Genomic DNA, 22,334 nt, shown 5'->3' on the forward strand with positions numbered 1-22,334 from the left:
CTTTCGCCGCAAACTTTCTCTTCAACACTACATGGACGACGGTATGCGCCTCGCCTTCGCCTTTCCGACTAGATTACACCCCGACTCGTAATATGTATCCGCGTGCGACTCGACTCGATTTTCGATTCGGCTTCGGTGTTTTTTCACGTCGTTCTCCTGTTTTCGCTTTCTGTCCATTCGGCTTCCTGCCCTATATTCCGTCCTCTCCCCCAGCCACGTCATCCCAAACTCAAACTCAGCCTACCTTTCAGCATACGACATCGCGCCCCCTGTGGACTCTGGCGTGGGGATGCCTGCCTCCAATGGCGGCGACCCTGGATGGACCGACGACCGTGACAGAGACCGTGACCGCGAGCGGGATACGGACCGTCGTGGGCGGAGCCGTAGCCGTAGCCCAGCCAGAGATGGAGGCAGGTGAGTTTCAGTTTTTCGCTCCATTGTAACTTATACTGATGCCTTCCCTTAGCGTGGCCGGCAACCCTGGCAACAACCTCCACGTCTCTGGCATTGGTCACCGCATCGACACGCGCGACCTCGAAGCCGCCTTTGCAAAAATTGGCAGAGTGAGCCCCGTTCTTCCAGAAACTCGGCTTATTTCATGGACTTTTTATCTATCTAGGTCACTAAGGCTCAAGTTGTGTATGACCCTCACACTCGCGAGTCGCGTGGCTTCGGCTTCGTCACGATGGAAACACCGGAGGAGGCCGATGCTGCTATTGCAGCACTGAATGGCACTGATCTTGGCGGTAAAAATCTCCATGTCGAAAAAGTGTGTTGCTCGATACATAGTCTCATGCTATTTCTCACCCTCAATTTCAATAGGCTCGTCGTGGTCGTGCACGAACCCCGACTCCAGGTCGTTATTACGGCCCACCCAAGAGAAGTGGGTCATTTCTCTATTCTGAGGTCTTCACTAATGAATCATAAAGGTGACCGTGAGCGGCCCTATGATCCTCGCCCGTATGACTCGCGCTACTCGAGGGACTACGACCGTGGAGGCCGTGGCGGAGGTGAGAGACGATATGCGGATGACTATGACCGCCGTGGTGGGGGAGGCCGTGAGTACCGTGATCGTCGCGAGGACCGTGACTATGACCGCCGTGGTGGTGGCGGTGGTGGCGGTGGTGGCGGTCGAGACGACTATCGTGGCGGGGGGAGGTGGAAGGGACGATTACCGGGACAGTGGGAGATATTAAAACATGGACGACTCTGTTTCCTACAGCTTAAAACTTGCCTCGTAAACTATCGCGACTATATGTCCGTATTATAAATTGCTAAATTCCAAAACCCACGGAAAGAAAGAAGCGTCAAGGAATTTGGTGTACGATTTAGAAACACATCACGTGCCACTGAGTTCAATGTGTCACCGTTTCCCATTTCATCCCTTTGTACCTCAATTAACTGGAATAACCAGCACTAGCCGCCACTCCGGTGCTATAGAACAACAAGTCGGACCCGGGGGCTCACAAATTGCGCCGGAATTACGATGCCAATCGACGTTTGTACCTGATGGCCAGACTATAAAGTGGGGGGATGGGAAGAGTCAGAAAGTTATCGTTCAGGAATGGCAACAAATGACTTGGTCACTCAAGTGGCCGAAATCCTCGACGCCGGCGCTGTTGTCGCAGGCGGGAGCGGCAATTCTGGTCTGTCATATGTTCTTGCGCCAGGAATCCACCTCAATGTAATTATAACTACAGAGGGCGTCCTTGTGCCTGCCGACACGTGGTGCTCGACACCAGAAAGTATTGCCTCCCAAGTTCGTGAAGTAACGGGTGAAGTCCATGCCAATGGGATGATCTACGATGAGGCTTGCCTTTGGCGACTCAAAGAGACGATAACATACGGGTTCATTCCCTGGCAGGCTGGCGGGCGCAACGCGGTTGACTTGTCCACACAAGGGGAAGCCGAGCCGACCGCGTACCGCCAGAAAACGGTCAAAGACGCGTTGGAGTACTACATGAAGCGCGCGAATCTCCAGTTCGAACAGGTACCCGACAGCGTCATGGCCAACCTCGACTTCTCCCGGGCAGACCACCGCCAGCAGGTTGATATCCGGATCGCGTTTGGGCGGAAGACTGCTGCCGAGAACTGGGGTTGGTCGTGCTTCGGGCCACTGCACCGGCAGTATATCTTTCTCCCTGGGCCGAAGTGTCCAAAAGCGGAGGACCCCGGCCCGGCCTATACGACGATTTACTTCGGTGGACTGCCAGCGACGGCTGACGCTGCGGGCAAAACTCCCGCAAGAGACCTCGTTAGGGCCCATTCGACGGTTTTCCATGAGTTGGGACACACCCTTGGCCTGGCTCACGAACACGAGTCGCCGCTCTCCCCAACAGCCGACGCAACAACTGCAGAGGTCATGGTAGCAACATTGGTATGTCCTTCAAATTTAACAAATGAGCTGTGGTCATAACAACTGGCTAGTTCGACGAGAAAAGTATTATGCTGTACTCTGGCAAGAAGTACGTCAAAGATCCTAGCAAAATCACGAAAGAGAACCACTCTCCCTCGCCCACTGACCTCGCACTCATTCGGGTGAGTTGCTTTGTTGCTCTTCACGAAGGAGCTGATTTCTCTGGCAGTTGATGTATCCCGACAGCGCAAAGAAGAACAGTGAGTTCGACAAGGCGATGGACCACATGAAGTTCAAGGACAATGTGAAGAAGGAATTCCTCGAGAATTTGGCCACCGCTCTCTCGGGTCCCAGTGGACATGAAATCATACATGCAAAGATTACGGGCTTGCGCCGCGACATTGCCAAAACGATCTATGACAAACATTAGGCTTTCCAAGCTTCACTGTCCATACTTCAGTTAGCTATTATGTAGCTGTTACAAAGTTGTTTGTACGGTTGAGCGATTTAGTCCACAATTCGATTCGCTTTTCGTCGTATCGAGTCACCCGTGACACTGAACTTCAAGTTTTGTTTTTACATCCAACACCAGTGTCTGTCTCCATGATTCCAACGCAGTGGTTCAACGCGGAAACATTGAAGAGCATTGAACGTTCAACTATCCCATTACGATGCCAACTCTTCTTGGATCGAGAACAATAACAAGGACAAGATCGATACCGCACCCACACAAACTTGGAGAGGACTGTCAGTGTGAGTTTACATCAAAAACTTGAAGAGGTTGTCCTCTCATTGTACTGCTTTCTAGATGCGTGTCGTTGCCCGAGAGACCGAACATAGTCCTGTCCCCACAACTAGCTTCGACAAACTCAGCCATGACGTTCTGCTCATGATATTTGAGCAGTTCCCTTACGATGAATGCCTGAAACTTGCCACCTTATCTCGACGCCTGCGAGCCGTTCTCCTCCCAGTCATATACCGAAGGCTGGGGTGGGCCCCCGGTCTTGTTGACTTTCCGCCGCGAAGGATTTTACCATTTACCCGGTGAGTGACACCCGTTATTTCCTATGGCCGCTCATGGTCTACACTTAGAGTGTTCACACTCGCTGGACATAACATCCGTAGTTTCACTTCGGCCCAACACGCAACCATCGCATCTCAATTCCGAGACGCGTTCCCTATTATGAAATCTCTACATACCTTCATCCTGGGCGGGAATGTCGCAGATGGGTTGTGGTCGGAGTTACTCGATGCCTTCGCCGTCTTGTCCAACCCAATCGACCTAATTGTCCACGCTCCCTGGCAGCCGGACGACGACGAGGAGGAACCAATAAAATTGGAACCAAGAACAACAACGCTGCCTCTACGCCGCTTTTCGTTCACTGTTCCCTTCATTTTCGATGTCTTGGATCGTGAAATGGCGCGTAGGCTGCCAGATGTGCTCAAGCTCGAAATCCAGAACATTCGCGTGATTTTGGCGGCCTCTGTACCAACCATGGCCCAAGTCGAGATTCCTGGAGAGCTCATATCGGCTCTGGATGGCCCGGTTTGGACATCATTGACAGAATTGTATCTCAATGGTCTTTGGCCGACCTTCGATGGTGCTGAAGGAAAATTCCCAGATGTTGGGCCCTCTCTAGAACACACTTCGTCAACACCATTGGGTGTTGTGGCTTGGACAAGTTCTATTGAGTCTTCCGACGCCGCAAAGGATCCTTCCGTTCCAACGGAGGGCCCTCCGCCTTCACCTGCGATATCAAAGGCGGAGAATGAACCAAATCCAGTTCACGTACCCGAACTACCTGACACCTTCACGAGCACATCGAAAGTCATGGAATCGTCCTCAACTCCATCACTTACAACAACAGCAAACCCGCCAGAGAACGCCTCTCACCAACCGCCTTCTACTTCATCGACCAAAGCCTCTCTGATTCTGTCAATACTGGAGAGAATGCCCAACCTCCGCCTTTTGAATATGATGCTTGTATTTCAGAAAGCCGATGGCCCAGAATCTGAGTTACCAATCTGCAGACCTGACAGGTCGCCCTCACTTCCATTTCTTCAGCGTCTTACCCAATTTCAAGCGACCTGCCTCCCGAATGATGACCGAATCATCGACTTTCTGCCACCGAGTCTGGAACTGCTTTCGTTACGGAGGTATCCGCTCTCGCTGGAGGACGGGATGCGTCGGGTCTGGGTCACACCTGAAACACTTCTAAATCTATTAAAGCGGGCTGAATTACCCAATTTAACGACACTACGATTCTGGTATCTGATTGGCTCGAAAGAGGAGCTGGAACACGAGAAACCACTGTTGGACCTTCTCCCCAAACTATTTCCCCTTGTCCAACACCTAGAGTTTAGCCGGAAGTGGGACCATTTCTCTCCAATGCTGGAAGGGTGTCAGTGGGACCCAATGGTATGCGATCGGATGCATCTTGGTTGTATCCTGACCAACTTTCAGCCCATTGTCTGCGACTTCTTTTCTCGTTTTAAACACCTCAAGTCGATTCTATTCGATGCCAGTCTCCCGGAACGCTATGGCTGGCCGCCAGAGTCCTACCCGTCGAGTGATTTCCGTCAAATGGTTGGCCGACTCCATGGTATGGCCGGCGAGATCGTCAATGCCGCGCCATGGGTGAAGAGCATTGGGATGTATCGGGCGTTTGGCAGCGACGAGGACCTATATTGGGAAGTATGGGATGTTGTTTCTGCTCCAGAGGGCAAAGTCGCTCTGGATCGCCCGCCACCACCAATTGTTGATTCGATATTTTATCCGTAGGACATAAGTATGTAGTTACCTTTCCTTTCACCAAGTCATCCGACGATGTGGCTTCTGAATCTGAGGGTACTTCACCCCACGGGCATGACGCACCGTTCAGGTTGAGCCTCACAGCGTGACATCATCAACCTTTTTGTCCAACACTGGCACCTTCAAGTGGTCTGAATTCGGACCTGTTTTGGGAGGTTTGGCGTGTCGTGCCTGGTGTCGATGGAAAGGTTACATTGGATCGTCCTCCTCCGCCAATAAACAACTCTTTTCGCTATCCGTGAACATTTGGTACCGTGGCACTCTGCGCTATGTATTCTCCTTCATCTTGTACAACTGAATTACATATTTTCTCCTTTTTCTTTCCCAAAAAATCAGTCTACACTTGGCAGCACCTTCTTCAACCAAGTCTTAAAGTCTCCAAGTTCTTTGTCGTTTATAGAGTGTTCAACGCCAGGATACGAGTTGAAGGATAGCCCGATCAGCTCTCCTGCAGCGGGGGGAGGTATTCAAGCCAATGGATTCGCGTAAAAAGTCAACTGATTTAACGGCCAAATCGTGTCGAACAAGTGGGTCAGCCGCGCCATGACCCCAGAAGATCGGATATGATTTTGCGTGGTCAGAGACCATCTAAACGAGGTGCTTAGTGAATAGATCGTGCAGAAGACTAGCGCTGACGTACGGATTTGAAGTTTGCGCGCAATGGTAACCATCCACTCAGGACCGCCAGCCCGGCCAGTTTGCGCTCGCCAGTGAGGCCCGTCAGAAGGGTCATTGCGGCTCCTTGGGAGAAGCCTCCAAGGACGATTCGGTTAGCGGGAATGCCGGCGTCGACTTCGGCCGAGATGAGCTGGTTGAGTGAGTAGACCGTCTTGAGCATGCCCTCCCTGTCCTCCTTCGAGTCGAAGCCAAATGAAAGGATGTCGAACCACGAAGGCATGACCATGCCGCCGTTGGCGGTTACAGGCATCGTCGGGCTGCGTTTTCGTGCATCAGTACATAGACTTCTGCAGCACAACACGACATTACGCGTTCGGCAGGACCCATTTGACTTGGGGCAGCTCCTTATTGAGCATCTCTGCTACAGGTTGCCATCCCAAACCCGAGTCTCCGAGTCCCTGAAGCGCAATTGAGCGGGGAATTAGGCTCCGCGGCGACGAACGTGAACGAAGATGACAGTGGCAGTGTGTTTGGAGAGGGCGGGGACAACGAGAGACTTGAGAGGCGCAATTGCAGCCATTTCTTTGCTAGTCCACACAAGGTAGAGATATGCGACGAGGGCAACAGCGGCGGTCGAAAAGAGAGAAGGAAGGAATCTCGGCATCCGGCCCGATTGATCGCAAAATTCTACTTGCTAACATTTCGTGCAAAGCAAACCTCCAAGAACATGCCTAACAAGGGGTAGAATACGGCTTTGCTTTATTTTCCTAGATCCAACCTCTCTTTTATTACGTTCTAAGGCCTCACGCCCGATGCTGCAAGCAATGTCATCCTCTTGGAAAAGACTCGGTTCAATGCTTACCGCTCCAGGGCTTCTTTCTCGAGGAAAAATTCGAAGGGATCGCTCATCTCCTCCATCCGTTTCAAGTCGTGTGTAAAGGTTACTGTTAGTGGGATATCCAATTCACCCTCTCCGAGTCCGATTGGCGCGAACTCGAGCTCTATATGGCCTCCATCAATGAGAGAGTGCTTGTCGGCGCCAACACTCCCGCAAGAAAGGTTGATGTTATTGGTGATTGTTCCAAAAGAGTCAGATTCATAGCCCGAGTCCGTCGAGGACCAAATTGAACGCGCAACTTCAACTTCTCTGTCTGCTTGGCGGTGTCTATCCTCCTTTTCGTACCGCTTCCAACGTTTCCGCTGCGACAGCGCAAGCTCGCACACAATCGGGTCAACGCTCAGCATTATTCTGGTACGGACTGTCGCGCCGATGAAAGGCGAGAGGAAGCACCCTGGCCAAGGAAACTCCCCCAACGTTTCCAGAGGCTCCCGCTCCGGATGTGTTTCGTCAAGGGTTGGGTGGATGGGGACTGACATGGCCGCGTCAATGAATCTCTCGGGAACGTCGTTTGGGCGCTGTGGAAGGACAAAGTGAACAACCTCTTCACGGTAGGGGGCTTCGAGATTTCTGGATTGGTTGGTCTGTGTAGAAGTTAGACGAGTGGGCAAGAGACAGCGAACGACCTTACACCAGGAACAAAGACCAGATAATCATTGAAGGTAAGCGAGGCGGCCATTGCAAGCGCTTCTGGATCATGGAGGCATTCGAGAGATGCCACAGGGTCTATGGTCATCAACGCGAATACACCGTCCTCAGGAACAAATCGAAGAGGGGTAGAGATGGCCATTTGGTGGAAGGGAAAGAACCGTACGCTTCACAAAGAAACAAAGAGTTGTTAAGGATCCTTTGTGCTGTGTAGTCTTTTGAATGTCTTTGAGGGTTTAAAGGCGTAGCTTCATTCTGATCCAAATCACACAGAACGAGGTGACGGTGCAAAAACTTGTCCAGATTCGTTGAATTACTCGCTTTTGCCGATTAAGCACTGGAAAGAGGCGACGGTTTCAATCATATTCGGGGATTGTGTAAGGCTATGAAGACCAGGAGTTATTTGGCTGGAAATCATCACTTCAATCGATTTCGACATGAGAGATTGGGATAAGCTGCGATCCCCTTGTCACAAGCTCATACCACCATGTCTGAGGCTAGAGATGGTGAACCGGACCTTGAGGTTGACGATACCACTGCGCAACCGCCGCCGATGACCAAAAGCGCGATGAAAAAGGCTGCCAGACGCGAGCGAATTGCAGCCCAACGCGGAGAAAAGCGTGCCCGCGAAAAGGAGGTTCGCAAAGCCAAGAAACGCGAGAGGGAAGAGCGTAGGGCGGCAGGGGAGCTTGAGGAGGATGACCTGCCAAAGGCCAAGAGGCGACGAGTCGGTCCACCCTTTGGGGGTCGCGTCGTCATCGATCTAGGATTCGACAATAGCATGACGGAGAAGGAAGTGTTGTCGCTGACTTCGCAGCTTGCCTACTCGTATAGCGCCAACAGGAACTCTGGATACCAGTTCAGGCTATTGTTCACTCACCTGGACGGGAAAACTCTGACAAGATTGGAGAGTGTGGGTGATGCTGCACATTCAAGATGGAAGAACGCGGAATGGTGGACGGAAGACTACGACAAGCTATGGGAGGCCGATCCAAACGTCAAATCTTCCGTCGTCTATCTCACTGCGGACTCGGAGGAGGAGCTGACTGAGCTGAAACCCGAGGAAACGTATATCATTGGCGGAATTTGTGATCACAACCGGCTCAAAGTGCGTTCTGCGTTGCAAGATTGTTTCTTGCGAGGTTCAGTCAGCTTCCTAGAATGCAACTCTAGATAAGGCTCAAAAGGGCGGAGTCAGGACCGCTCGTCTCCCTATTGGTCGATATCTCGCGGAGATGAAGACGCGCAAAGTGCTCACCGTGAACCAAACATTCGAAATACTCGTCAACTGGGTCGACTCGCGCGATTGGGAGACCGCGTTTCATACCGTGATACCCAAACGCAAGTTCGAAGAAAACGGCAAGAAACACAAAAGCAAAAACAACACAGAAGACAATGCAGTTGCGGACCCCACCGAACAAGAGGGGGTCAATGAAGGAGGGGAAGCAAGCAAGGTTGTATTAGCTGTCGAGGAATTGGAGGACCAGCCATGAAAAGAGTGCCCTTGTGTAAGTCAGTTCCTTCGCTCTTGTCTCGACGCTCATTTGCGGTAGCGTCGCGGGAACACGACAGAAAAGGCGAAAACTCAGACGATGAATCGCTCAATGAACAATGTCTTCAAGCGATAAGTACCAGCATCTTACTAGGTCTTCGTGTATCAAGTATCTTTATCATAACTAACTAAGACGGCTTAGCGCTATATGCGCGAATAGCTTAAAATATGATATCTGGATGCGGCTTGACAGCCACATACTGGGGGGAAGCTCGCGCTTGTCAGCGAGGCGACCGCTCCGCGGTCGCTTACCAATCGCTTTGTAAGCGGTGTCGCCTTTTTGTAATTTGCGGCGCTGGGGGGGATTTGACACGTGAATGGGGAAGCAAGCTTCCCCATAAGCAGCGTTATCCTTGTCAATGGGGCAACGCGAATGACTACGCCATGTTCCTGAAAAGGGAATCTTATTCGTTTTTGCGAATAGGCCGTGTTACAGAATGTAGACCGTAAAATATCTGCCAGTAACAGGAGATACAAATTAGATTATACATAAGATTGAGATAGTTGTAACGACTAGTCTCCCTCGACTGGTGTGTGTTGACTGGGAGCATTGGCTTCGGAATGCCCTGGCCAAGGCTGTGATGTACTGGCGACCGGCATTGGACGAGATAATTTGGAGATGGTGACTTGATGATAGGCTCGAACTTCGTGTGCTGAAGGAAGTGGTTGGTGGAGAGGCGGTCCAGAATGGGCATTGTTAGACGCAGCTTGAGGCGCGGCATGGGCAGGTAATGGCGGGTGCATCACAGCCATTGTCCCGTGAACAAATGGCGCGGAAGAAACAGTTGGCACAGATTGTCGAGTTGTGCGTTGGATTGGAAGCAGCGGGGCCAAGGCCTGCTCATATGTGTCTCCCCAGATCGTCCGTAGCATCTCATCGGGGAAAATCGCTAACAATCTACGACCCTCAGCTTGGTGGCGTATCCAGCGAACTGCTTGAAAGAGTTCTGAAGACATGGCGACCTGATCGAAAAGTCAGAAAACATCCACAGTGTGAGAGTATGCATAACCAATATTCCTTGCGGAACTGCCCGCACAATATTGAAAGTAACATGGGATGAAGACAAATCTTGACTGAGCTTCGCGATCACGTGATCTGTATTCATCACGCGTAACCGCGCCTCCGCCAGCCTGGCATTTCGCAGGAAACCAATGACCTGCATACAGTTCTGGCAGCATCCAGAGATTCGATCGATGCTTGCTAGGAATGCGCGTGCTCGATGAAGGTTTGGCGGGGTCGGACCCAGAACATGCTTCATCCATTCCGTAATGATGCCCATAAAAGATGTTGAGAACGGTGCCTGCGTCAAGAGGAAGCCATGTTGAGTCGCCGTGTTTTCCACGTGGGAAATGAGGCGAAGCGCAATAGTGACCAGATAATGTTCGTCAGGCGACGGCGGGTGTAAAATCCGTTCCATGAGAGTGGAGAAGGCTTCTGGACCTCCAAGTGCCCAGCAGCGAGACAAGGCTTCCGCACAAGTGGCATATTCCGCGAAACGACCATCGGCAATGTTCGAAGGATGTGTCAGCCTGCACAGGGACACATTCCGCGCATAGAGTTGAGCCAAGTTTCTCATAGGCCGCTCGAAAGTAGCTTGATTTACGCGACATCGCTTTTGAAGCTCCTCCAAGTATTCCAAACAGGTGTATTCATCCCATGGTTGGGCAGCAAGACCCGCTACGACGCTAATGCACAAATTAGATGCAGTGTTAGATGTGAAGGACATGACACACAAATCAACCAAGTAATCGATGTTCTTCAGATGCTGGACAAAATCAAACAGCGACACCAAGTCTTTGTGTGTAACACCCCCAAGATCCCGAAGAACTTCAAGCTTGATTTTTAGCGCAGATTCGGCCAAGGTCTCCAATTCGAAATGTGCAGCGGGTGTGATTGGGGGTGTGGAAAGGCGAAGCAAGTTTTGCACCGTAGGCACGAGAGGAAACACCACCTCGGGGACAACTCGAGCCTCTGTCTTCGATTGGTTATACTCATCAGCCAACCGAGCTGCTGCTTGATTCATCTTTCGGAGGACAGATAAAACGAGTTCAGAGTTTTCGTAGTCCAAGCACTTCCCGATCAAGGAAACCGCAGGCATCGGGTCGCCTTGAGCGATCTTAACCTGTTTCGGCGCATGGGACACAGTTTGGTCCAGGACCTTCACAGGTTTCACGGCGTATAACGGTCTCCGTGAGATGAGCGTTTTCAACAGAGTTGCGATGATCTGTTTTCGGATGGTGATACTTTGGGGGATTTGATAGCTGTTGCTCAATTCTTCGTCTGCAGCCCAAAACCATTCAAGGTAGTGCTCTAGTGCAGAAATGTTTTCGCGTGCTGTCCGACTTTGTATTTGTGGAACTAACCTGGGTTCGACGATTAGCTTCCGAGGAACAGAGGAATCGGCGCGTTAACATACTGGTCATGAACGAGCTGAGCTCCTCCCTCTGCCCAAAGTTCTTGCGTATAAAGCTGCAGCTCGTCGCTTGACCTATAGAGCTGCAAGTTATTTAGAGAATATTGACGCATCTCGTAAACGAAAGCGTCAATTTGAGCGGCATCCGTATGGTCTTCCTTCAGATCGTACAGATTTATGGCATATTCGAGACGAGTATTGGAAAGGTTGCCCTGAATGAGAGGTCGCAGTCTGTTCGGTTCGTCAGAAGGCTCAACCCTGTACTTGCGTGTGGGTGTGGATACAAACATATTTGCGATAGCATCAAAACCAAATGCCTCGCGGGCTTCTTGAAGGCGTTCAATCGACAACTGATCCAACGACCGATCGCCTCCGCAATGACCGTTGACTGCTTTTTGCCATAATGAGATGTCATCTCGAGCAAGAGCGATTCGTAGTAAGTGTTGAAATAGGTCCCCTTGCTGGTCTTCGTCTGGTATGAAGCGGATGGTTTGACAAAGATATTCGAAATCTTCTAATTCGGTCGGAGATAAAAGCTTTGAGGAGGCAATTCTGAGCCGCTGCTGAGCTTGAGTTGTTCTTCGATCGCCTATACCAGACCATCTCGGCCAGATGACGAGAACGGAGCTGCGATAATCTATAGAAATAGAGATGGTCAGTTCCGATTGCTGACATAAACCAACACACACATCGATCCAGAGAGGCTGCGCACTGTAACTCGTTTCAGCGGAAGTCTGAATGAAGAGTGAGCGAAAACTGACATTACCCATATAGTCCTCATACTCTTGCGTCATCCTCCCTTGTGCTTTCAACTGCTTCACAAGACTCTTGTTTGGAGCCAAGTCTTGATCCATATGAATCCCATCAAGGTCCACGACATTGTGAACAGATATCGTCATTGACTTGACGGACGAGAATTGAAGCTTGGCTGGGCGAGGTTCGGTGTCGCTTTCGCTTTCGCTGTCGTAACCCCATCTCCTCCGCTTTTGAGGATACGGATTGGTGTCTGCAGCCTCCCCGTTCATCGTCAGCTCGAGATTGGCAAGGCCAAGCCCGAAGCCCATTTCCCTCGCCAAACTATTGAGGACAGCGACAATGTGTGCGTCAACGCCTTTTAGGGCACTTGCCGAAAGGTTTGCTTGGGAATATTGATGTTCAAGCAAGTAGGAAATTTGATCAGGCGATGATTTGCTAGTGTTCCAGGAGTGAAAAATCTTGCGGAGCTTGTCGATAGCATCAGTCGTTGAGGAGGATAACGTGGGTCGGATGGAGGTGGTGTGCATTATATTGTATGCGAGGACAAAGCGGTAACCGCTCGTAATCGGTTTCTTTCATGTGCTGAGTTAAAGTGTGATGGCCGAATGGGGAGGATGACATACAACTTCATGCTTGACGTCGGTGTACCAAGCAAGTACAGTCGTTTGGGTGATGCTATCCTTGCTGGAATCGTGAATTACTTCGATCCCGCAGTGGCTTGTGTGAACGTCTCCACCAGTGAATTCGGATGGAAGGACGACGACAACCGACGCAAACATCCCGTCTTCCCTTTCAGTACTATAAAATATCAGAAATGAAGCACCGGAAAAAGTAAGTCGCGTACTCGACATGCGGCAGAAAGCTGCTCAACACGTCAGTCGATTGTGCATAGGCGAAGATGCGAATGACACGCACTGGGAGCCAGTCTCATAGAGAAGTAGCTTGTAGAGCTTGACCCGGGGTCTACTAAATAGAAAATTTACAGCGAGAGCATCACAGACGTCTCGAGCAACACCGGCCATGAATGCTTTCCATGCTGGATTTCGAAAGTTGACCTTGATAGCGTCCATCTCCCATGTATCCCTAAGCTCCTTGTCAACGATAGTTCTTTCACCTTTGCCGAACGGTGCTTGGTCGCAATGTGCGATGACAGTCTTGGCCGCTGATGGACCCAGCGGTAAGCCTACGAGACCAAGCCCATCGAGGCTTAGGAGCGGGTTGGGCGCATTTGGATAGGTTTTGTGGATAGAGAAATGACCTTGGAAGTCGAGGTCCTCTTTCAAGACGCGTCGGATGTCGTGCTTTATCTCGTTGAGTAAAGAGCTGAAAAAAGTGGGTGTTCTGCAGCGGACTGACCTCTATATCAAGTGGCGCAGCCTGGGGAGCTCGAGAAGCAGCCGCCACTGGCATGAGAGAACGATTGCAATCGGAGTGGCGATGGGGACCCAATGCTGCTTGAAGCAATTATGGAAGGATAATGAGGAAGAATGTCACGGGAAATGGGTGCGCGAGGTGTCACTGATGCCTTTGTTGCATATTGGGAGTCTCCAAGGCACGGGCGAAGTGCTTAGTCTTGATTCGACAAGAATGGAAGTTAACTGTGGTTGACGCATACGACTGAGAATGCACTCAAGGCCGATGTAGATGCACTGAGGTTTGGGGCCGGAGGTAAGATGCTATATGCCTTTCTCGGAATCCTTGCCTGGTAGACATTCAGTGGACTGAGGGGCAATTTAAACTAGAGATCAATGAACGTTGACAATGAACGTTGACTCTGAGAGGTGACAGTGTCACAGCTGTGACCAACGCGTTTCGACCAACCGTGATGCCACTCGTGCAGATAGAGGTGTGCGACTTCAAATCTTATCGTGGCCACCAGACCATAGGCCCCTTCAAGAACTTTACCTCCGTCATTGGTCCCAATGGCGCCGGTAAGTCCAACCTTATGGACGCGATCTCTTTCGTTCTCGGCGTCAAGAGCGCCCAGTTGCGGAGTTCCCAGTTGAAGGACCTCGTATACCGCGGCCGACGACTTGGAACGAGTGGGTTAGACGGGGAAGAAGAACCAAGCGGTAATGCAGATGAGGATGATGACCAAGGAGAGGGCACCGCGAAGAAGGCATGGGTCATGGCTTTGTATGTTGACGCGGACAAGAAGGAGTGGAGGTTCAGGAGAACGTGCGCATGCACATCTATTTAATCGAATGCGCTCATCCCTCGTCAGCATTTCTACATTGGGCGCCTCCGAGTACCGACTTAACGACAAGGTCGTGACATACAACGCCTACAATGCCGCACTCATGCAGCAAAACATCCTCGTCAAAGCCAAGAATTTCCTAGTCTTCCAAGGTGACGTAGAAGCTGTCGCATCGCAGTCTCCTCGTGAGCTGTCGCGACTAATAGACCAGATCAGTGGAAGTTTAGAGCTTGCGCCAGAGTATGAGAAAGCGAAAGAGGCCCAGGATCGCGCTACCGAGAATGCGACTTTTAACTTCACAAAGCGACGTGGTATTGCGGGGGAGATCAAGCAATACAAAGAGCAGAAAGGAGAGGCTGACCGTTTCGATGCGATGTGTCAAGAACGCGTGTGTGGGTCTCATCTTTCTGTTTTCTGTTCTTGACGATGATTTAGGACCAACGTGTTCTTCATCGAATTCTATTCAAACTTTACCACATCGAGGAAGCAATTGAGAATAATGCTCGTGAAATCCAGAGGCAGAACAAGGCTCTCAAATCTTTGCGAGAAGAGCAACGCAAGCATGATGAAGCTCTCGAGGCGGCCCGCGCAGAACAAGCTCAAGCCCGTGGAAAAGTCATGCAGATGGAGAAGAAAATCAAGAAGGCCGAGAAATCACTCGATAACAAAAGGCCTGACCTTGTTACTGCCGAAGCTCAAATCAAGCACGCCCAAAGAAAGCTGGCAAATGCTACCAAGATGAAAGGCGAACTCGAGAAGGAAAAGGAAAATCTGCAGGGAAGAGTTGCAAAATTGCAGAAGGAGCTCGCAAGTGTCAAGAAGGCTGCCGATGCTGCTCAAGGTGTGGCTTGTAATGCGAGTCAGGAAAGTGTCTCAACCATTTATAGAAGAGCAACGGAAAGCATCACAACACAACCTAGCTCTAGGGGCTGAGACTCTAGCCGAATATCGTGAGCTGTACGTGTTTTTAACACGACCTTACTGTACCACTCATCTACGAATCAGTAAAGCGGCTGCAAGCGAACTGGCCGTCGACGAACGACAGTCTTTGGAGGCATTGTCTCGCGAGCAGAAGACGGTTTCGCGAACTTTAGCACAGTTGAAGGAAAAACAACAAGGGTTACAGGAGACACAAGAGACAAGGAGTGGTGAAGCGGAAACCCAAGGAACGCGAAAATCTGAGGTAATTGTGTCGCTTCCTATTATTGAGCGCGTACTCATAGCATTCAGTTGGAGGCCAAGGTTTCAACGTTCCAGAACGACCTCGCGGAGGTTCGGCAAGAGTTAGAGAATCAGCAGGCTGAGCGGACTAAAATCACGTGGCTCGTCTTTTTCTCCTTCGAGCCATCCCCTAACAACATCACAGACAACTGGAACGACAAGCGAATGAGCAATTACAAAATATATTCAACCAGTTGACGGAGGCCGGGGCGGATAGGCAACAATCAGAGAAAGAAGTGAAAGCGAAAGAGAATCTGGCCAATCTTCAGCGGCTTTTCACTGGTGCGTGGTTTGTGTTATCTTGATTCTGTACTCAAAAAGCTTGGACAGGCGTTCGCGGGCGTGTCGTAGATCTCTGCAAACCTTCACAACGCAAGTTCGAGACAGCCGTTTCCGTCGTGCTTGGCTGGAATATCGATGCAATCGTTGTCGACACCGAGCGAATCGCAATTGATTGCATAGAATATATGCGGACACAACGCGTGGGCCAGGCCACGTTCATCCCTCTCGATACTATTCAAGCAAAGCCCATTAGCGACAAATTTCGAGGGATGAAAACCGCTCGATTAGTGGTGGATATCATCCAGTATGAGCCTGCCGTCGAGCGCGCGATGCACCATGTTTGCGGCAATGCGCTGGTTTGCGACACTCTGGATGTAGCCCGACACCTTTGCTACGAGAAAGGTCACGAAGTCAAAGGTAATGTTTGTGCGTATTCTCGTTACCGCATACTAATCGCAGCACAGCGGTAACTCTTGAGGGAACCATCATCCATAAGAGTGGTCTCATTACCGGCGGCAAAAGCACGCATAGTGGCAAGAAATGGGACGACAAAGATATTCAGGGGTTGACGAAGAACAAAGACAATTTGCTTTCTCAGTTGCGTGAATTGGGAAAACAGAAACAGAAGCTCAAGGCGGACGATCACCTTACTGCGGAGATGAGCCGACTCGAGTCCGCGCTCACCTTGGCCAGAGATGATCTCGTAAGTAGATCTTTCCTCCATGATCATTTTTGACGAATCTCCAGAATGGCTGTAAACTTCGCTTAACAGGAATGCGCGATGAACTTAAGCATTTGAAGGAGGAGCTGAAGAAGAATGCTCCAGAGCTCAAGAAGGCCCAAGAAAAGTCTGACTCGCTCCAGCAACAAATTGCTCGTTTGACTGTGACGATTGATCGGGCCGAGGCTGGCACATTTGCGGCGTTTTGTCGTAAGATCAACGTGGAGAATATCAGGGAATATGAGGAGCGGCAAATGAAGGTAGCCCAACAAGAGAACGAGGCACGGTTGCGGTTCGACAACCAGATTATGCGACTCACGCACCAGTGTGTTTTAACTCTCAATTGGCCTGTAACCATACTGACAATGATTTGACAGGGTTGACTTCGAGACGGAGGCATTGAAGGGGATTGAAGACCGACTGGGGAATATCGAGAGGACGGTGTCAACAGAGCAAGACAGCATCAAAACGTTGGAACTCAAAAAGGAGGCTGCGGGGCAAGAAATTGAAGAGGCTGAAGAAGGGGTTGCACAGCTCAAGGAGGAGTTGACAGCGTTGCAGGAGACCTTAGACGAGAAAACAAAAAAGGTAGACGAAGTCAAGAAAACGACGGGCAAGGCAGGGAAACAACTTGACCAGGCACTGAAAGAAATTACGACTATGGTATATCTTCACCTCCCGCTCGAGTCAACACACTTTGATCCCTGACGTCTAGAACGACGAGATTGAAAAATCTGCGCTGGACCGGTCAGCGATTTATCGCAAATGTCGACTCGAGGAAATCAAATTACCTTTACTGCAAGGTCATCTAAAGCATGTGCCGATGGAAGAGGTACGGCTTTTTTTTGCTTCTTGTAGCATTCAACTGTTAACCCGAGTGTTAGAATCTGAAAGATGAGGTTGCGATGGAAGTGGACGAAGACGAAGACGGTGCTCAACAACCCCGAAGAGTACAAGACTATGGCATTGAGGTTGACTTTGACGCATTAGATGATGACGACCGCCAAGACGGTTCAGCAGAAGCCCTCCAAGAAATAGATAGTCAGATCGCCAAACTGACTGCGGACATCGAGAAAATGGCGCCAAACATGAAGGCCATTGAACGGCTGGAGGATGTGGAGGCAAAGCTGGCGGAGACTGAGAAGGAGGCGGAGCAGGCGCGGAAGGATTCGCGGACTGCACGAGACGACTTCACGGATATCAAGCGAAGGCGCTGCGAGTTGTTCAACAAAGCCTACAACCATATCTCGGACCGCATAGACCAAGTTTACAAGGATCTGACCAAGGGCAAGGCAGCCCCAATGGGCGGTGTTGCATACCTCAGTCTAGAAGATAGCGAAGTTGGCACATTTTCCTGCTCGCCGGATCGATGGCTGATATCGTTGATAGGAACCCTACCTTGGTGGAATCAAATACCACGCGATGCCGCCCATGAAGCGGTTCCGGGACATGGAACAACTATCCGGTGGAGAGAAGACAGTTGCTGCATTGGCGCTATTGTTTGCGATCCACAGCTACCAGCCAGCGCCATTCTTTGTTCTGGACGAGGTTGATGCTGCGCTTGACAACACGAACGTTGCTAAAATCGCGAACTACATCTCTACTCATGCTGGGCCGACTTTTCAGTTCGTGGTCATCAGTCTCAAGGGGTCGCTATACGAACGAGGAGAGTCGTTGGTGGGAATTTACCGAGATCAAGATGTGAACAGCTCAAGAACGGTTACGCTGGATGTGAGCTTTTTCTTGTGCAAGATCGATTTTAGGACTAATGCGCGACACAGTTGACCCAATACGATTAACTTATTCTCCTAATTTAGCTTTCGCTTTGCTATCGCTGCTATATTTTGTGCTCGATTGAGGTGTTGTACTTGCTAATGTAATTCAAGTGGGACGCTGGGTTCCTTGACACCTAGGCACTTGGGACGCTCCTCCAAAAATAAAATAACCACAGAGTGGCAATGGTGCAACGGATTGATAGTCAGTCAGCTGTCTTGTTGAGTTGTGGCTGAATACACGGAAACCTCATGTTGCCGCGTGTAGATGGAAGTCGTGTTTCCACCCAGTGGTTTTCCCCGTGAAGTCATATCTCCGAGAGACACTGTTGTGAGTTTTGAGGACGGATAGGATAAAGACACATAGAGTTGCAGTTTTGTTTGAAAACAATGGTATACTACCATGAAAAATCTGTTCAAAATGAGCTCAAAAATATGCCAAGAGGTTGCGACACGGTTGCCGATGACCGAAGGATTCGAATTCTTTCTCGGAGTTTGACACAGCACGATTTAGGGAGTCTTGTCAATTTTGATGTCACGCCTCACTGAGTGACGCCCTCTTCTACCTTCACTTGGCCAATGTCGACGCTGGCGACTTCCAAAGAAGGGCGACATTCGTGCCAACGATTCATGTCTGGATGAAGCCAAAGAAGGCTTGTGGCGAGCGCTAGTATTGGAATGGAAAGCTTGGAGAGTCAGCCATGCAGAAGTGAGGCGTTTCAGGAGGGGTTTGGCCGGGTCGGAGAGTGATGAGTGTTGATGGGAATGGGCCTGTGAAGAACTCAAGCAGTACGTCCTTCATCGTCGTCGTTGTGTGCGCCGCATCGGGCAGAAGCGGTGCGGTGATTTCCGTAATGCTCACGTGACTCAAAGGCCCGTGCGTGGGAGCGTTCCGTGGCAGTGCGCGTGACGGTAAACACTTGGACTTGATCCCCTTCCTCCGAGCGGCTTTTCGCACATACGATTTGTCGATCGTGGTCCCCTGTTGCTGGGATGCTCGCCACAGACTCGGCGTTGCTCAACAAGTCTTTGCTTGACCAGCTTGACGCACAAGCTGACGCAGAGCCTCTTACCTCTTCTGACGACTCATCCGCTGAATCTCCTCCTCTCAAAATGGCCACCCCATTCTACCCAAACCGTGCTTCCTTTACCGCTTTCCCCAACACCAACCGAGCACCAACACGCAACTTCTTCCCCCCAGACTCGTTTGGTCTCCAACACTATCCCTACGCTCCACCACCAACATCGGCGCCAACACAACCCGTCATGCACTCTCAGACGCCGTATGGACCTCATGTCCCTTCCTCCATCCCTATAGCTTCTGCTCCGCCCATGATTCCACCCGCTCAAGAAGATATCTCTACGATATTCGTTGTTGGCTTCCCAGAAGATATGCAGGTATGTTGTCAACTCTTTCTATCTTGAACCTTGCTAACGACTCTCTTTTTCTAGGAACGAGAGTTCCAAAACATGTTTACATTCTCTCCTGGCTTCGAGGCTGCCACTCTCAAGATCCCCAACAAGGAGTACACTGCGTATGGACTGCCACCTATGGGTCCACCCCAACCACTTCCCCAACAACGAGCTTTGGGAGCAGGAGGTCAATACAACGGCTACACAGGCTCTAATGACCCATACAACCTTGTCACCGTCAACCAAGGTGGTGTTGTTGTTGACGCTGGTCGTGACGGCATCACTTCCTGGCCAGCACCGCCAGACGATCCAACAGGCAACCATAACATAGCACCGTCAGGACCGTACCCTCCTCGAAAGCAGATCATCGGTTTCGCCAAGTTTCGCACTCGAGAAGAAGCACTCGGAGCTCGTGATGTCCTACAAGGACGGCGCATCGACATCGAGAAGGGAGCCGTTCTCAAAGCTGAGATGGCCAAGAAGAATCTCCATACCAAACGTGGAGTTGGCCCAGTTGCCGCACCTGGCCTGCCTCCCTTGAATGGGAACAATGTAGGACCATCAACAATGCCAATGATGGGAGCCGAGATGTATGATCCCCTTAGTCCTCGAGAGCGGGACTCAGTGGGACTTGCGACAATGGGCATCGCGAACAATGTAAACGGCAATACAAACGGCGTTCGTCTTCAATGGCGACCAGAAGATGAGCTCGACGAGAATGGGAATATGATGCCTACAATGATGATGCGAGGGGCAAGAGAACGTGTCGCTGATGACGAGGCAGAGCGCCTAAGAAGACGGGAAAGAGATCGTCGTGCGGGTGCTTTTGAATCACTCGCGGCTAATCGCGAACGGGAAAGGGAGCATGCCGAACAACAAGCAGCCGTCGCAGGTCCTTGGGGGATTCCTGGCCGTAGGCCCTCTTCTCCAGAATCCGCAACCGGGCATGACTTTGTTGCTGCCTTTGGCAACGAAGCCCCTCGAGCCCTTTCGTCTCCCCCGCCCACTGCGATGCTACAGCCTCCAGGAGAATTTGTGCCGGGGAGATACGTTCCAAATGGTATCCTCAATGGGCACCATTCGTCTTACCTACCGCATCACGACGCTTTCCAACCTCAACATCCATTCCTTGCTCACCGTCAAGAGCGTTCTGACTCCAGCGCAAGCGAGGGGAGCGGTGGAAGTGATGAAGGTCTGGCGAGAATGTCGCTAAGGAACGGCATAAATGGCTACCATGTGACAGCTATCGGACCTCGCGTCAACGGTACGAGCTCTGCTGGTAGTGCGAGTGGGAGCAGCAAAGGTTCTCCTCAACTGGGCGAGAGTGTCGGAACAGGTCCAAACGGTCTCACAGCCCCAGCTCCGACATCAGCCCCTCTTTCGTCTATTCCGACTGCCGCTAGTATCGCGAGTTTGACCCAACTCAACACATCAACCTCGATTCTCAACAATGGTCCCACTAATGTTGCTCGAGCGGTTGATCAGAACCCTCCTATCAACACATTATATGTCGGCAATCTTCCTAGTGGTGGCGCTGGCATTGAATACCTCGAAGCTGCGCTTCGTGAGCTATTCACTAGTTGCCCTGGCTTCCGCCAGATGTCTTTCAGACCCAAAGCCAATGGCCCAATGTGTTTTGTTGAGGTCTGTTTACATATATCTACATATTCATTGCTGACCTTCTCTTAGTTCGAAGACGTTGGTTTTGCGACCAAAACACTGAACGAGCTCTATGGGAATACTCTCAACGGGATGATCAAGGGTGGCGGGATCCGCTTGTCATATAGCAAGAATCCGTTTGGAGTGCGGACACCTACGAGTGCAAGTGCGACAACCAGTATGGCAACACTACAAATCCAGCAGAGCGTAGCTGCCGTCCAACAACAACAGGCAGGGATGGTCCAACAACAACCGCACCACCACCAGCAACATAGTATGGCAGCAGCTGAAGCCGCTTTCCATGGCCATGCTAATGGTCTTCGTCTGACCTCACCTCCTCCTATACCAGTGTCAATCCCTTCGCTCCAACAAGTACAACCGCAACCTCCACCTCAAGGCGAGCACTTGTCGCAAGCACACGCCTCCTTCATTGCTGGTCCGCGTTTCTTCGCACCTCCTGAAAATGGTGTTGCTGGTTCGTGGGGGAGAAGGTGGGAGACTCCCAGATCTGTGGCGGGAGGGGTATCGGCAACAGGCTTGGTATCACCACCCCCGACAGCGACCTTTGCTCCATTTACACCTCCAGAATTGCCACCAGGGCAAGGCGAACATCAGTGAACGAGATTGCATCGCATCTTTAACTTATTCCACTAAATCATAGACATCCGCCCCGCTTCGCTTTCTCCACTGCTCCCTTGGTCACTTCCTATACGCATGCACGCTCACACAACAACCTTCCTTCGCATACGAACACGCTCAAGCCAATCCACAACATCACAACTGACAACTGTACCATCACCTGACTTGCCATTTTTTCGTCCATGATTTTCTTGGTTTCGCTGTGGACCTACCCTCATTACGTGTGTTTGTTTCCCCTCTCTGTTTTCGGTCCCTCTTCCACTGTGTTGTTTTACCATACAAACCCTGTTTTTATATCATGATTAACTCGTATACCAAGCACAATCTCATCTCATCCTTTCTGTGTCTTTTTATCTTATCTATCTATGATGATCCA

The 22,334-nt window shown here is 50.8% G+C and overlaps 7 protein-coding genes across 7 annotated transcripts; 5 read left to right on the plus strand and 2 right to left on the minus strand.

Moving 5' to 3' along the window:
* Positions 1-31: 31 nt before the first annotated feature.
* On the plus strand, positions 32-2,786 carry MIND_00779200 (RRM domain-containing protein; the record flags this gene model as incomplete). The annotated part of the gene is made up of 9 exons (XM_037364480.1): positions 32-41; positions 252-414; positions 467-563; positions 620-769; positions 823-883; positions 930-1,058; positions 1,563-2,377; positions 2,428-2,538; positions 2,586-2,786. 9 exons carry the CDS (start codon positions 32-34, stop codon positions 2,784-2,786), a joined length of 1,737 nt encoding a protein of 578 aa, XP_037220124.1.
* Positions 2,787-3,164: 378 nt separating this feature from the next.
* Positions 3,165-5,138, plus strand: MIND_00779300 (F-box domain-containing protein; the record flags this gene model as incomplete). Its single annotated transcript, XM_037364481.1, has 3 exons — positions 3,165-3,400; positions 3,449-4,775; positions 4,821-5,138. 3 exons carry the CDS (start codon positions 3,165-3,167, stop codon positions 5,136-5,138), a joined length of 1,881 nt encoding a protein of 626 aa, XP_037220125.1.
* A 435-nt stretch (positions 5,139-5,573) lies between these two features.
* Positions 5,574-7,474, minus strand: MIND_00779400 (Phospholipase/carboxylesterase; the record flags this gene model as incomplete). Its single annotated transcript, XM_037364482.1, has 7 exons — positions 5,574-5,756; positions 5,809-6,103; positions 6,156-6,244; positions 6,289-6,480; positions 6,523-6,601; positions 6,649-7,268; positions 7,316-7,474. 7 exons carry the CDS (start codon positions 7,472-7,474, stop codon positions 5,574-5,576), a joined length of 1,617 nt encoding a protein of 538 aa, XP_037220126.1.
* A 330-nt stretch (positions 7,475-7,804) lies between these two features.
* On the plus strand, positions 7,805-8,960 carry MIND_00779500 (SAM-dependent MTase TRM10-type domain-containing protein; the record flags this gene model as incomplete). The annotated part of the gene is made up of 4 exons (XM_037364483.1): positions 7,805-8,440; positions 8,493-8,786; positions 8,832-8,840; positions 8,886-8,960. The coding sequence occupies exons 1-4, from the start codon at positions 7,820-7,822 to the stop codon at positions 8,958-8,960; spliced, it is 999 nt and encodes a 332-aa protein (XP_037220127.1). The 5' UTR covers positions 7,805-7,819.
* A 437-nt stretch (positions 8,961-9,397) lies between these two features.
* MIND_00779600 (uncharacterized protein) lies at positions 9,398-13,464 on the minus strand (the record flags this gene model as incomplete). Its single annotated transcript, XM_037364484.1, has 11 exons — positions 9,398-9,847; positions 9,895-10,570; positions 10,619-11,248; positions 11,302-11,529; positions 11,587-11,935; positions 11,988-12,009; positions 12,060-12,626; positions 12,678-12,852; positions 12,899-12,916; positions 12,970-13,355; positions 13,411-13,464. 11 exons carry the CDS (start codon positions 13,462-13,464, stop codon positions 9,398-9,400), a joined length of 3,555 nt encoding a protein of 1,184 aa, XP_037220128.1.
* A 397-nt stretch (positions 13,465-13,861) lies between these two features.
* On the plus strand, positions 13,862-18,274 carry MIND_00779700 (Structural maintenance of chromosomes protein; the record flags this gene model as incomplete). The annotated part of the gene is made up of 15 exons (XM_037364485.1): positions 13,862-14,232; positions 14,279-14,639; positions 14,687-15,092; positions 15,139-15,208; positions 15,257-15,434; positions 15,482-15,570; positions 15,618-15,754; positions 15,803-16,171; positions 16,219-16,457; positions 16,502-16,800; positions 16,853-17,138; positions 17,191-17,307; positions 17,360-17,815; positions 17,865-18,206; positions 18,257-18,274. Exons 1-15 carry the CDS (start codon positions 13,880-13,882, stop codon positions 18,272-18,274), a joined length of 3,720 nt encoding a protein of 1,239 aa, XP_037220129.1. The 5' UTR covers positions 13,862-13,879.
* A 966-nt stretch (positions 18,275-19,240) lies between these two features.
* Positions 19,241-21,937, plus strand: MIND_00779800 (RRM domain-containing protein; the record flags this gene model as incomplete). Its single annotated transcript, XM_037364486.1, has 3 exons — positions 19,241-19,645; positions 19,700-21,304; positions 21,350-21,937. The coding sequence occupies 3 exons, from the start codon at positions 19,241-19,243 to the stop codon at positions 21,935-21,937; spliced, it is 2,598 nt and encodes an 865-aa protein (XP_037220130.1).
* Between the last annotated feature and the right edge of the window lie 397 nt (positions 21,938-22,334).

Source organism: Mycena indigotica (assembly GCF_014461135.1).
Source record: "Mycena indigotica strain 171206Taipei chromosome Unknown Mind.scaff0006, whole genome shotgun sequence".
NCBI lineage: Eukaryota > Fungi > Basidiomycota > Agaricomycetes > Agaricales > Mycenaceae > Mycena > Mycena indigotica.